The sequence below is a fragment of the Capsicum annuum genome, chromosome 2 (assembly GCF_002878395.1).
Source record: "Capsicum annuum cultivar UCD-10X-F1 chromosome 2, UCD10Xv1.1, whole genome shotgun sequence".
Lineage (NCBI taxonomy): Eukaryota > Viridiplantae > Streptophyta > Magnoliopsida > Solanales > Solanaceae > Capsicum > Capsicum annuum.
The window spans coordinates 17011432-17027788 of NC_061112.1; the positions used below are offsets into that span (position 1 = coordinate 17011432).

The 16357-nt window shown below is 33.6% G+C and overlaps 1 protein-coding gene across 2 annotated transcripts in view; it reads right to left on the reverse strand.

Moving 5' to 3' along the window:
* Positions 1 to 4435, reverse strand: part of LOC107857655 (calcium permeable stress-gated cation channel 1) — a 46916-nt gene extending 42481 nt beyond the window's left edge. The window contains exons 1-4 of one of the 2 annotated variants that reach the window (XM_047404969.1): positions 4304 to 4435; positions 2381 to 2701; positions 1500 to 1646; positions 485 to 620 (exon numbers count right to left, since the gene is read on the reverse strand). In XM_047404969.1, coding sequence (XP_047260925.1) covers positions 485 to 620; positions 1500 to 1646; positions 2381 to 2694 — 597 coding nt within the window. In that variant the 5' untranslated portion in view covers positions 2695 to 2701; positions 4304 to 4435. Of the gene's footprint in view, positions 1 to 484; positions 621 to 1499; positions 1647 to 2380; positions 2702 to 4188 lie in introns of both variants that reach the window. The other variant, XM_016702508.2, reaches the window with a different exon arrangement.
* Between the last annotated feature and the right edge of the window lie 11922 nt (positions 4436 to 16357).

The window sequence follows — 16357 nt, forward strand, 5'->3', positions numbered from 1 at the left end:
CATCACATTCAACTTTTATAAGTTATGGCTAGAACATGAAAATTAATCAGGACATCACATCAATAGCATGAGTATCATAAAATACATTTCAAAAAAAGACCAAAACATTAAATTCCACCTTTACGGAACCAAATATTAAAAGAGAAGATGTATGATTCAAAAGCAAAAAGTTTTCCTTTGGTAAAGTCGATTCAGAAGATTCAAAAGATCTTTGCACGTATTCAGTAAAATCAAAGAAAATTTACAGATCATGAATGTCAATTCACAAAGAAAAGTATCAATATTTGAACTTTCAATCTTGTAGTTTGAACAGTGAAGATTATTTATTTTTTTAAGAAAGGCTATCCGTTACAAATCCATCTATGCACCAATTGTTATATTTCTCAGTTTTCATGCATGATAAGATTGTATTTCTAATTTATAAACACTAAAATCAGAATGGAAACTTATAAATTATTAATACTTAATATTCTGTTTCACATACAGTGAATTGATCAGGGCGACGTCTTTCAGATGCAAGAAACTGCAACCTCATCGCTGCAACTTTTGCGTACTCTCTTTGTAAGACATAGCATGTCCAAACTGTCGAGGCATAGGTCATAATTATATGAGCCCAAAATCTGAAAAGATACCGCACGAAACAGATTATACAGCCTGTGAAGATAAAGCAACCAGAAACATATCGCGATGTACTGTGAATAATGTTAACAGTGAATTTTTTATGTGAATTATGGACTCCGATCCACAAGGAAGTGAACCTCCTTTTCTTTTTTATTTTTCTTTGACAAGTCATATCACCTGAAGCTCATAATGTTCACAGTGTCTTTTTGACAAAGTTCCCTGACCCAAGAAGGGAAACAACCTCGAACACCAACTATGATCTTCTTGTTAACAAAGGAAGCAGGAGATGTGACACCAAAAAAAGCTAGTCTATTGACATGATGCCAACTTAACTTGAATTGAAGGTTTCTAAGAAGCCAGGAGAAACGGAGTTTGACTAATCAGAAGGGTAAGGAACAAACATAAGAAATGTGGTCAAGCAAATACAAAGGGACATCCATTTTGAAACAATGAATAGATAAGCTCACTAACCTGGCTTTCCACAGCCTAGTAACATAAGGTAGACATGAGAGAATTTTTTATTACAGCAGCTTGATATGACGTAAAATGTTTGAGCTTAAAATACAGGAAAGACATAAGACTTTGTGATGTATAACATAAGATATTGCAATACCAATTTGATAAACTTCATTCTATGCACCAAAGTCCATAAATGCTCAAAACAGCTTCTAGTCTTTTGAAATCATAATAGCCTTATAATATAATTAAACAGATGTAAACATCTATGTTTTCCCTAAAGCGGTGTGGATATAGAAGGTTATGGGTTTAAAACATAGAACCAAAAATAATGATGTATTATATAAGTAGGTATCACAACAAGAACTTGGTAATGATGAGTCCATTGCATCAAATACTTGGTAAAAGAAAAATTGCCTAACCTCTGTGATCTGAGTGGAACATTTGAAATGGAAAGCTTATCAATGTCACTGTAAGTAAACCCGGACTTCATAAGAGTGTTATTTGTCCAATTAACGGGTACTAGAACAGTAAAAGCAAGAAATGTAATTGGAACAAATATTTTAAGCCTGCAAATCAGAAGCCATAAATGTCATCAGATATTCAGTTCCAAAGTGTAACTCAAAATTCAGTTGCAAACCCAAATATTTTTTTGTTAACGGGTACTATAGTTCGTTCTATTGCACGTTAAAGACTACATGGTTTACATTTGTAAAAGACCTTGTTATAGACATTCAACGCTCAACATGCTCAGCTAAAACTGCCTGTATTAACAAATGGCAGCTTCACAAGCATCTATTATGCTGTACATAAGCAATGCATCAGTTCAAAAAACTAAATCTGTTCCCATTATCGCCAATAATATCTACAGCAGTCTCTTAGACAAAAAGTATGTGACATAATGGAAACTAAGATAAAAAGAATCCAGTGCTTCCTTTTCATAACATGATGCGTCTTTCCCACTAGTGAAAGAGGAACTGAAAGTCACTAAGCATGTACGCCCTCCTTTTTAATTTGTTTTAGTTTGACTGAACACGGACTTTAAGAAAATGAAAAAAAGACTTTTGAATCTTGTGGTCTTAAACTAAAAATGTGTGTAATGTATCAAAATGTCCTTCGAATTTTGTGATCTAAATATGCCCTCCAATCCAAATTGGGTTACTACTAGATACCGAAAATGGCATTCTTTTTTAAAGAGGCTAAAAAGGAAGGTAAACAAATTAAAATGGAGGGAGTAATTAATATTGCAATGACACGATATATGTTGAAACAAATCATACAGTAAATAGCTAGATAGCCATACCCTAGCAAGTAGATCCGTAAATAAACAGCAGAGTCCAATCCGGCATGGTCAATCAGTTCAAGTTCAGGCATTTTCAGTGCATCCGGTACCCAATTCAGAAACTTTATATATGCCCTCCAATCCAAATTAACAACTTTCTTAACAAATCCACCAGACTCTAGGGGATCGTTTCTCAGACCCTTAAGATACCATTTTGGGAAGTACACTCTGTCATTGAGTGGTTGAAGCCGCAGAATTGCAAATGCCAAAAGGAAGATAAGTGCAGAGAGAATATTTATAGCTGCAGAAACTCCTATATCTGCTAGTGTTGCCATCTTCTACCTGTAAATAAAAGATATATAAACCTAAACCTTCTACTTGAATGATCACATTTTTCTCAATCAACTATGTCAAGAAATGGACCTTGGGCCTAACTCAACCTCAGAGGATTGCCCAAGACCGAAGACACAGGATCCTTTAACCCACAGTTGTGGGACTTCAACACCCCCACGCTCAAAGCTGGACATCTGGAGCATGGATAATATAAGACGGGGGCCCAATATCGGAAACAATGAATTGGGTGGCCTTGAGCCTAACTCAACCTCAAAACTAGCTCATGAGGTTGAGTTAGGCTCAAGGTCCATTCTTGACATGGTATCAGAGTCAGGTCCATCCCCGTTTTGGGCTCCCGGTCCATGCGCCAGTTGGGCCCTGGGCATGATTGGGGGGTGTTAGAGTGGGTAAAAAGTCCCATATTGGTTGAGTAATGGACTGGTAGTTTGCTTATATGGACTTGAGTAATCCTCACCACAAGAGCTAGCTTTTAAGGTTGAGTTAGGCCCAAGGTTCATTTCTTGACAAACTATACCCCAATCCTAATTTAAAATGGGGTTGGCCAATGATAAAATGAAATCATCATAATGCATATAACATGTACGCAAACTTGGTCTCAATTGGCAAGTAAATACCCAGCTTTGAGTGTGCACATCTATATGCCTCAACTCAATTCAACTCGTCTCCAACTTACAAAATGATCATCTAGGCACCTCTAAAATTTGTGTGTTTTGTTGATGATTTGGAGTTTTTAGTTGTTAGTCGAGACCAAGTTTGAGCTGTCTTCAGTGGCGGAGCCAGGATTTTCGCTAAGGGGTTCATAAGTGAATATAAAAACTAATCGAAGGGGGTTCAACATCTAATATATATACATAAAAAATAATTTTAATCATGTATATATAACATAATTTTCCGCTAAAGGGGGTTCGGATGAACCCCCAACTATAGTGTAGATCCGCCATCGGCTGTTTAGATGTTTTGAGGTTTTAGATGTACGCTCTCAAAGTTGGAGTGCTTACTCACGAAACCAAGTTTAGATGTCTGTTTATGTATTATGCCAAATAAAATCCATTGACTTCATTACAGAACTCGTAAAGTTTTACACTAAATATACATGTATGTGGCAGAGAATTGAAGAATTCAGCAGGAAACACCCGAATTAGATAAAAATAAGTTGGCGAAAGATAGTGCTTACTTTCTTTATGTTCCAAAAAAGACGAGTTGATAATTAAAGTTGGAAAAAAGAGAGCAACTTATAGCGACGTAGAGATGCATTACATTACATGCATACAAATTAAGAAAATTATACAGTAACTGATTTTTTTCAATGGCATTCATTAAGGAAACACAAGAAATGGACTAGTTTACTTAAAGAGAGAGACATTTGTTTCAAGTAAAAAATCCATTATTTGATCATACTGAAACATTAATAAAATTCATAAATGTAAAATATACTCATGAGAACTGAAATGCATGGGAGAAAGAAAAACTCATACAGTTACTGATTATTTGGCTGCTTCTGCTTAGGGAAATTGGAAAGTAAAAAAGGAGCTGAGGAAAACGAAATTGCAATAAGTTTGCCGACCGTAGAATATAAGGATTACTTCATACCTCAAGAAAGCCAAGAACATTCCCCACATTCTATGTCTTTCTTTCTTTCTTTATTCTTCCACTTTAACCAAACTACTAAGACAAAATACCTGTCAACTCACTTGTTCACAAATACTCCCTCGTTCACTCACTTTACACTATACGAAAATCTATAATTAAACCACAATGCTAGGTTTAAATAGATTAATTTAATATTAACTTTTAAATTTAAATATTAAAAAATTAAATAAAAATTAATTATAATATTTATCATAGCAATATAATGAATATTTTAAAATATTAATTAAAGTTCATGCAACTTAATTTTCGAAAAGCAAAATACGATAAATAAGGATAAATAGGAAAATTATGTTAATTTAATGTAGTATTCCCGGTTATTTTTTATGGAGAGAGAACAAAAAACATGATACCATCTTCTCTCTACCATAAGTTCGGTATGCATTATACCGTGACTCAACTATTCAAAATTATGGAGTAAAGTCATATTTTTTGGGATTATTTTAAATATATAAGTAAAAAGATTAGTTTATAATAAATTTAGCCATATTTTTATTTACATAAAAAAATTTTAAAGTAAAAGAAATATGCGGATTTTAGCCATGATGCACGCGTGGCTAAATGGTATAGAAAACTATGGCTAAAATCGTGTCTAATAATTGTATTTTTTGATAGTGAGTGTCGCTACTGTATACTTTGCTTCACAATGTATTTTTCGCATTAAAAATGAAAACAGCATAATGGGGCAAATCCCCCCCCCCCCCCCCCTCTTCCATAGATGTGACAAAAAATCATCTACAAAAATGGTCATTGTATATGTAATGTATATCGAGGTGGAGGCAAGATTTACGGGTTCAATATTTGAAGAAAACTTAACCGAAAGGAGTTCAACACCTACTATAGATACATAAAAAATAATTTTCATCGTATATAAATTGTATATTTTTTCATCAAATGGGGGTTCGGATGAACCTTTGCCAAAGGACTGGCTCTGCCCCTGTGTATATAAAATGTATATGTAATGTAATGATAGTGTATAAATAGTTATTTAACATATCAATATTGCATAAACATCTATTGAATTATATAAATAGTGTATAAATATGTATCGATACTGTATAAATAGTGTTTAAATATGTAGCGATATTGTATAAATAGGGGCGGCACAACATAATTGGTGGCCTAAAGCAAAATTTTAAAATGAGGCTTTGAATTTTTTTTTCACAAATTTATATTTATAGTTTTTTGAGGTATAAAATTATAAATAAAATTACTTTGTAATTTATTTATCCAAAAAATTCCTTTTCAATTAATAGTATGCTTAATTCATTTGATATCCCTTGAAATGTTTTTTTTAAGCTTAAGTAATATTTTTGAAATTTTATTTTTAAAAAACTTCTTTTAGCTCAGACAATTACATAAGATCAAGAAAAATATACATTCGTAAAATAATAAAATCTTTTGATCTGATTGAAATACATTTTATCTTTCAACTTCTTCGATTCCACTGTAGTCGTTGCTTTAATTCTTTTCGCGTCCATTAATCAAAATAATAAATAGAAGGTATGGTTTTCTGAGTTACCTCTATTTATTAGATGTTCTTTTTAGAATTGAGAGCATTAAAAGAATTTTTTTTTAATGTTAATTGTCAACTTTAATCTTGAATTTCTAAAGTGATATTTCTATTTGAGCTTAAGAGAAATTAAAATGTGATGAAGAAAATATTAAAAAATGTTTGATATTTTCTAAAGAAAAAAATTTTAAAAAACTACAAACCTATAATGCTTTAAAAAAAATGGGTCTCCAAAAATTGGAGGCCTAAAGCACTTGCTTCGGTCGCTTCACCTTGAAGTCGGCCCTGTGTATAAATGTATTTAAACGTTTATTAATATTGATATATAGTTATTTAATGTATATGTAATATATTGATATTGTATAAATATGTATCAATATTGTATAAATAATTATATAATATATATATAACGTTTCGATACTCGATATTTATTTGATTATCATGTGCTCCCTATTAATATAACTGTATTATAATATGCTACAATCATCCAGAACAATGCTTATGTTATTCTCTCATATTATAAGTCACAATGAAGCTGCTCAAGCAGGCAGATCATGGTCGACATGTCTGCTTCAGCTGCTTCAACCATAATTTTACTATATCATTCATAATTAATTATTATAAGTTATTTATGTATTAAAATATTAATAATAATTAATTAAAAAATAAAATAATCATTTATGACATGCCTGCTTCAGCTGCTTCAATCGTGACTTTACGATATCACCCATAATTAATTATTATAAGCCATCTAATTATTAAAAATTAATAATATTTAATAAAAAGGTAAAATAGATATAAAATGATAAATTAACCCTTGATGTTTTAAATTAACTTATCGTCTTATATGGTATAAGAATCAGAAAATTACTTGATATGGCTTTCACAATGAGTGGCTTTACATTTTTGTCTTTCATAAGAAAAGTCTTTAAAGGCTAGTGTTCTTTACTATTTATCTATAGAACAAGAATATTTTTATCCTTGTACACTTCAAATGTTTTTAAACTTTACATGCTCATCTATCACTCAACTTTTATATTTATTTCTTTCTTTTTACTTTTTTACTTTCCCCTGATCTTTATTTTTTCTTGATTTAGTTTATTCGTCTCAGCCTTCATATTTCTTTTACTTCTTTTTCTTTTTTTTCTCAAATATTATCTATTTCTTCATTTCTCTTTCTTTTTCTTTTTTTAATTTATTTGTCTCAACCTTTATTTTCTAAATTTATCATTTCTTAGTTTGTTTGTTTTTTTATTTTTCTCAAACTGTATTTTTATCTTTTTCTTCTCATTTTTGTATTTCTCAATCTTTATTTTTTAAAAAAATTTTCTTTTTTCTTAACCTTTATTTTTTCCTTTTCTCTATTTTGTTTCTTCTCCTTTTTTTTTTCTCAACTTATATTGTACTTTGCTAATACATAGAAAGTTGGATAACAAAGAGAACCTCTTTCTTTAACATCAAAGTAAATTTAAGGACTTAATATGAAGGCTTCCTCAAACTTTGGTAAATACTTGGGACTACCTATGATCAGACTCCAGTCTAATAAGAGAGATTATCAATTCATAATTGATAACATAAATAATAGACTAAAAGGTTAGAAAACCAAAATGCTCACTATACCTGGGAGAACGACTCTAGTCAAATCTGTCCTAGAGGCTATCCCTACTTACGCAATGCAAATTAATTTACTCCCCGCCAAAACAATCAATCATATTGATCGTATCCAAATAAATTTTCTTTGGGGCACAACTGACATAAAAATAAAAATTCATCATGCAAATTGAAATCTTGTAACCTTTCCCAAAACCTATGAAGGACTAGGCATCCTTAAATCGGATGGAAAGAACTCTGCCCTTATATCTAGCCTTAATTGGAGACTCGCAAAAAATAAGACCCAATTTTAGGTCAAAATCCTCCAAAGTAAGTATAAGAATAGATAGGTTAGCAATCAAATCTACAACAAACTGACTGACTCCTATATTTGGAAAAGCCTAAACAAAAACCAAAATATTTTCCTTCAAGGAACTTCTTGGAACGTAGGCAATGGTGACAAGATAAACTTGGATTTACACTTAAGAGAACTTATTCAAGGACCTCCTTCAAAAAATGATAATAATCAACCTCTCTCACAAATCATTTCTAATGGTATGTAGTACACTTGATGAGCGGCAAAGTTGCCACTCATTGACGTCTAAATTCTTGCACACTATGATGAAATGACTGAATATATGAGACTAGTTCTACATAAAATACACTAATTTTTATTATTTGTGATCTTACAGGTAAATTTGATGAAAAAGAGTTGAGGCAAAGCTGAAAAGGAATGAAAATGACCAAAAGATTGACAAAGGCTGAAGAGAAGCTCTAAGAGACGACCCTCAGATATTGCTATCGCAATTTGAGGGTCCCGAACTCGATTTGTCAACAAAGTCAGAGATTGGCGATCATGAGATAACTCATGCGGTCGCAGGGGTCGCGATTGCAACCAAGAGGGTGTATAGCGACTATCGGGTAAGTTTCCAAGGGCAGACTTGTCATTTTACGTTGCTCAGATCCAAAATATTAGAAGACTAAACCCTTCACATTTTGGGCATTAAATTTTTTAGTTTTGAGAGTTTGAGAACTATTTTGTGAGTGAGAGATAATTTGCGGTGTGTTCCTAAGAGAGATCTTGATTTTATTGATTAATTTTAAGCTTGGCAAATGTATTTACTTTGCTTTCTATGGATGAGTTAAATGCCAACTTTGGTATATTTCTTCCCTTTAATTTCATGAGTAGCTAAACTTAACTCTTGGGGTTATGTTTGATTAGGTGGTGAATAATGTGCGGGTGTTGATTATTAGTCTAAGTAATTAGTTAATTGTGATGGGTTTTTCTTTTACTCTATATTTGAATTGATAATTATGGGTGAAAATTTCAATTGTCTTGGATCTCATACATTCTTGAAAGAGGTATCTGCGTGAAGAGTAATTGCAAACAATAACTTCAATTAGTGTCACGACCCGAACTAGGGCCTGGCCGTGATGGACATCCGGAACCATGAAGGCTCGGACGTCCTACTCTATCTGGTACTCATGCACAGCATGTATATAATAAAAGAAAATGTGGAATTATGATCTAATACGAAAACATGATCATACTCGGGATTAAGTTTAACAATAAGGAATGAAATCTGAAAATCACTAACAACATCTGGAACAGCCTGCGAAAGCTCTACTACATGAAAATCTGACAACTATCTGAAAACTGGGACAAGGCCCCCAGTAGACCAAAAATGTAATAGATGACATAATCTGAAAGGACAGGCCTTCTGGAATAGAGAAGGCTCACTACTGCACAATCTGATCTGTTGTCTGAATTATCTACTGCTTATCTGAACCCCTAGACTGAGCCTCAGAACCTGAGAGGTAAGGGAGGGGGTCAATACAAATGTACTGATACGCAGAGCAAATCCAAAATAATTATTTATATTCAACATATATGAGAGCAATTTAAAGCAGTTCATAAACATATCATATAGTAAGAAATCACATGGGCATTTTAAAAAAACTCTGTGAAAATATTTGAAATCTGTGACAATCTTTATCTTACTTTTGAGATGGTGGTGTACCCTACAATCTGTAATCCCACGGGATATATGGGATCTGCTATTAATTCGGCAGCCAAACCCCCAACCTAAGTGTGCCGCAAGGATCGGAGTCTCTGAATCTACGACGCCACACAGCCGTCGCCCGTATACAATAATAATATACCCGTATCGGCAAATACGGTTTCAGGCTAAGAGTTACTTAAACTCATGCCTTCTTCGGGTAACCGCCTAACCCTCTTTATGCCCATTTTTAGTTCTTTAAACACGCATGCACTGAAAACATACTCTGAAATCTTTAACTCTGTCATGGCATATACACATATATGGTATCGTCATACTATTGACTTGCAAGTCACATTATCTGAGCTATTTATAGCAATTTATATCTCTGTTTTCAAATCATGAAATTCAGGACCACCATAACAACAATTCGTTCAAGGAACTCATGCTTTAAAATTCATATAAAACCATGCAAGCAATTCTCTATATCAACAATTTAACAAACAATGGTGGTCATGTCCAAAGTCTCTATCTCATGCAATTCTTCTCTTTAACACAAAACATAGTTATCTCAAGACACCCTCTCAATAATTCTAAATCAATGTTTCAAATACTATGACATTGAGAAAACATCTTTCAAATCACAAACATGCATTTCAACTCTTTTCCAACAAAACCAAAATCTTTAATTTATCACAAGAGAGGGAGTCCATAATTTATGCTCTCAAACAATCTTAAACCTCAAATTTTATACATATACGTATACATGTAAATCAACTTAGGGGGAAGGCCTAAGGGCCAAATAAACAATGAATTTAAACATTCATAATGCATAATAAAATCATGTATTTTAAAACCCCTTTCTAAAATCATGCTTGAAAATCTTTAAATCATATTCTAGTGTTTCCAAGCCCATGTAGTTTTTAGGATAAACTCCACGTACCTTAAATTATAAGATCTGAAAGATGGAACCTAGATTTTGATAGATGAAACCTGGATCTTGATTTATTTCTTAGAGATATTGAACTTAAGGCTTGATTTTCTTGAATTTCTTGTTCTTAGAGAAAACCCTAATTTGATCTTATTTTGAGAGTGAAGAGGAAGTTTTTGATATTGTAAAACTGATAATAATTGATTAATAACACTTAAGGGGTGATTTAATTCATGTGAAAGGTTTTTGGAGTGAGAAAAAGACCAAAATACCCCTACGAAATCATTTCCCAGTTGTTGAAATTCTCGACTGACGATCAAGGCTGATAAGCCGTCAGATCTGAGACAAGTCGTCAGCTTTTATCGTCACCTGGGAGCTGAAATTGATGGGTTTCTACCTAAAGCTGACGACATATTCTGACAAGTCATTAGATTTGTGACAAGTCGTCAAAATTGTCGTCATTCAGTTTCCAGGCTGATATGCTGGAGTAAAATGGGCATAACCTTTTGCTCCGATATTGGATTTTGGAAAAATTAGTGGCATTGGAAAGAGGATAAAAATCCCTTTCATTTGATACATAGTATGTCACCCATTTCGTCATATACAAGGAGTTATGATCGATTGAAGTTGACCCAAGTTTTGACGCTCACTAAAACTCGAAAGATAGAAAAGTTTTCAACTAGTCCGTGAGTTAAGGGACCTCTATGATCTCGACTCATGCTTAACTAAATTCACACACTACATAATTGATTAGAACACTATATGTACATCGAATTTATGGTTTTTAGAACATCTACGCGAAGGAATGATGGTTTTCGTTCTAGCCCGAAATGCGGGGTGTTACATTATCTCCTCCTTGGGATCATTCGTCCCCGAATGATGGATACAAAAGTTGAAGCTTAAAGGTATGGAATACTGCAGACATGATGCATCTTCTAAGAAAAGATATAACTGATCTGAAACACTTAAACTTCTATCATGAAACTGAATTTTGAGTTGACTTGACTTTACTTGCTTCAAGGAGCTGATTCATGCTGAGAGTTTAGGATTTCCTTGGGAGTGTTCATGATCTAATCATATATATTAAATTGAGGAGTGATAAATTATGCAAGTATGAATCATAAGACAACTGGACTTAGATAGGATCAGGGTATTACACTGTCTGAGCTAAAATACTTGGGAAAATTTGAGATTATGCGTTGAACTCTTATAAAGTGAGTCATGACTAAATAGCTGAATCTGAAACATGATGCTTGGACTGAATTGGATTCGCAATTTACATGGATGGAATAGATTATCTCTCAACACTCTTTCTAAAGAAGTTTCAGTGGCATTAGGGAGCAACGGATTTGGGCACAAATTACACCAGGCATCCAACTACGAAATCAAAACATTGACACTACTAGCACGGAATGTAGACATGTAATTCATAAACTAGGATAGAATTACCAAACCTTAGGCAATGCAACTTCTTACTTTCAAGGTTAGCCACACTTCTAAAATACTCTCTCAACTATACTTTCCCCTTAAACACCATGCTCATTGATTCCACTTATTTTTCTTACATAGCCGCTGATATTTCCATCTACTAATGTCTAAACTAAACTAAATCCCCTCACCATGTTCAAGCCTAACTCAAAATCACAAGACGCACCACATAACAATGTAGTACTAGTTTGAATCATGAATTCAGTACACCCTGCATTTCACAATTCCTCATCTCATGCATAATTCTTATTGCTACTCCAGCAATTACCTTCAACTTCGCATTAGACATTCACAAACACTCAAAGCATCCATTCGTATGTATACAAACATGACATTCAAGTCTATCTTTATACCCACATATGCAGTTCTAAACAAACAATCATAAAGAATCTTTCTCAAATTCTTTAATACTTCTATCCATAACAACTTCCCAGCACTATTCAGATGATACACATAAAATGTTCTCAACTAACCAAGCCATACACGAAACTTCACCTCAAAATTCTTTCAACTTATGGACTTACATAAAACAAGCACACAACAATTTTGCCCTAATATAACACATAAAACTTTAACTAACCTTGACATGTATCAAAGACTTGGCCTCAATCTTACTCCATAATTACTACCTTAACTCAAGTAAGCACACAACCATCTTTCATCAACAAGAAATGTTTACTCTTTTCCATCTAGATAACTATTCATCATCACTATCTCGACCTAAGGGAAAAAGGTCACTAAAAAATTGAAATACCAGAATTCGGAACATGAGGGGAGTAATAATCATAACTCGATACCCTACTGAGGCGTAAGGAATAGAGCACTCACGGCATGGACTCATTAAAGAGATCTAATCTGAGGGCATACCTAATATAAATCTGAATTTTCACTGATCGTTAAGAGCATCACATGTGCACAAGAGTCATGAACTGCATGACCTGATTTTTTTGGAATTTATAACTTACGAAAAGTGATTCTGACTACTAAACAAACTGGGAACTCATCATACTAGGAACTAGGAGAGTACATGATTCTTTATCATATGCATGAACATAGACTATGATCATGAAGCTGAAACATAAAGCATGAGTATGTATTGGAATAACTGAAGTAAATTGTTGAAATAAGAATAGATTGAGCATTGTTCTTTCTCACGGCCAATTCTACAACTTACTAACACATCTATTAGCATTGAAAACCTTATTTGGTTACTCGTTCTATCATCTCCCCCTTCGATTTAAGCCATTACTCTAAGTCTGTGAACCATTATATACACTCTGGTATAAACTGAAATCACTTTACTCTAGAGTCGGGGATATAACAATACACATAAAACTAAGCTTACCCTATAAGGCGGTATCTTCATGTATAACAACCAATGCTAATACCTCCTGCTAAGATTCAACCCTTAGGTTTCTATAGCCCCAAAAGTCATCAAATAACAGCTTAAACATTCACCAACTTAGATTCTTCTAATATTAAACATAGATATCTCCAAGCCTTTGACGGACCATACCACTTCTGTCATAGTATACCAGCATCATGCCTGCAAACTTATATTTCTAAACCATGAGAATTAAGATTATGCAAAAAAAAAAAAGGCTCAACATCATTAATCATAACTCCATAACTTAGCTATCAAGAACATCACATATTATCTAACTAGTCTTTCTCCGCCTAGCAACTCAGTACTACTAACCACATAACATGCAATGATCCTTGAAAATAATGCAGCGCCATAGCACCTTGTGCGTACTTCTATATCATACTTACAACATCAGACTTGATTACGAATCAAATAAACTTAAGGTCTTGTATACACTGTTCAAGCCTACTAGATCACTTTCATACAACTAACACCCACCACAACAATCATTATATCCACCTTGATCACCATCTACTATTCCAACTTAGTGTCTAGTTCTACCTATGATGAACCACAACTTCACACAATTTCCTTACATGCCAAACATCTGAAAACATTAATTCGCCAAAACTTCATAACAGTAAGGATCAATCACAATCCTATGATCTATCTTATTTAAAACCCATTAACACATCCTCCTTCTACACATCATTACTATCTACCCTTTTATACAACTAAACTTAGTTCATAGCTCTATAAGTCCTAAAGAAACTCCCTCTTGCAACCTCAGGGGCATCTAAATTAACAACACTTATCCACCAAGTACCTTCATCAATAACCTATAATTTTCTTGCACAAAAAACACCGTCAACAACTCTTTTCATACTTCAAGTAAAAAATAATTCGCTTTAAGTAATAACTCCTTCTCTACCTTACCTTCTACTAAACTAACACACAGGGACGTATCACTTCATTACCAACTCAATCTCATGCTAAAATATTCGGCCATATATATATTCAATAAATCACCGTTACCACTTTTCTTGACATTACGACACTAAATCCCCAGTCCCAACCAACACAGGAATAACAAGGTGAACAATAAATTGCTAGTGAATCAAAATAGGCCCCACACGGCTTCACTAGACTTTGATTTTTTAATAAGAAAATAAGATGAATGACAAGGCAGCTATGCTAGTGAATCGAAAGAGCGCCACATGGATTTACTAGACTTTTGGTTTCAATAACACAATGATAACAAGATTACAATAGATAGAAACTTGACACACCATATTCATTTATCTAAGAATACACATCTTACCCTGTATAAATAAAAATCTGAGTCAAACACTTCCCCCCACAGACTACTATACAATCCATATATGCTATTAGCTACCACATTAGTCTATCACTATAAAAGGGTAAATCATTCTCAAAAATCAGTTATTCAACTAAATTATTTATTCACATAAAAGTCACCCTCACTCAGACTTCTAACTTTGTGACTTCATATCACCAGCTTCTTAGTCTAATCTCACTACCAATAGATCATGACACCAACACTTTAACTTATACTACTACTCGGGTAGAAATAAAGTTCCAACATTCTGCTACACCTCATTCCCTATTAAGCATGACATCTGCAACATAAATTTTTGAAAAGGACTGAATACCCTTAATACCACAGGCTGAAAAGCATGATTTCATCAGAACCAAAATTTGCACTAGAATCAATCCACTCTGAAGCACTAACGGACTCTTCTCAAGTCCTTGCACACTTTTTAAAATCTTATATGACATCAATCAAAAAGGACCATACCATTTAAATTCTAAACTTCTGCACTTGATTCACCGCAATAATGAGATATATCGGATTTCATCAAAGTAAAGAAAGAATTGGGATAACTTTATTTTCGTATGGGCAACACCATAGCATGAATTAGAGTATGAAAGAGGAACATTCTGACTTCATAGCACGAACTAGAACATGAAAAAAGGGAAACATTTCTAAACTCCTAGTAGCCTCCTACTTATAAGTGTGGCGCATTACACACCCATAAATAAGACTCTACCCGACACAATTTTGCAAACACCCTGGGACCATGAACCGTGCTTTGATACCAAGTTTGTCACAACCCAAACTAGGGCCTGTCCGTGACAGACATCCCAAACCATGAAGGCCCGGATGTCCTACTCTATCTGGTATTCATGCACAATATTCATATAATAAAAAAAATGCAGAATTACGATCTAATATGGAAACATGGTCATCTCTGGATTAAGTTGAACAATAAGGAATGAAATTTGAAAATCACTAACAATATCTGTAACAGTCTGCGAAATCTCTACTACATAAAAATCTGACAATTATCTGAAAACTGGGACAAGGCCCTCAGTAGACCAAAACTGTAATAGATGACATAATCTAAAAGGACAGGCCTTCTGGAATAGAGAAGGATCACCACTTCATAATCTAATCTGCTTTCTGAATTATCTACTACTTATTTGGACACTAGACTGAGCCTCGGAACTTGAGAGGTAGGGGAGCATACAAATGTACTGGTACGCAGAGCAAATCCAAAATAATCATTTATATTTAACAAATATGAGAGCAATTTAAAGCAGTTCATAAACATATCACATAGTAAGAAATCACATGGGCATTTTAAAAGACTGTGAAAATATCTGAAATATGTGACACTCTTTATCTTACTTCTGTGTTAGGTAGTGTACCCTACAATCTGTAATCCCACGGGCTATATAGGATCTGTCATTAACTCGGCAGCCAAGCCCCCAACCTAAGTGTGATACAAGGATCGAAGTCTCTGAATCTACTACGCCACACGACCATTGCCAGCGAACAATAATAATATACTCGTATCGACAAATACGGTTTCAGGCTAAGAGTTACTTGAACTCATGCCTTCTTCGGGTAACAACCTAACCCTCTTTATGCCCATTTTTAGCTCTTTAAACATGCATGCTCTGAAAACATACTCTAAAATCTTTAACTCTATCATGGAATATACACATATATGGTATTGTCATACCATTAACTTGCAATTTACATTCTCTGATCCATTTATAGCAATCTATATCTCTATTTTTT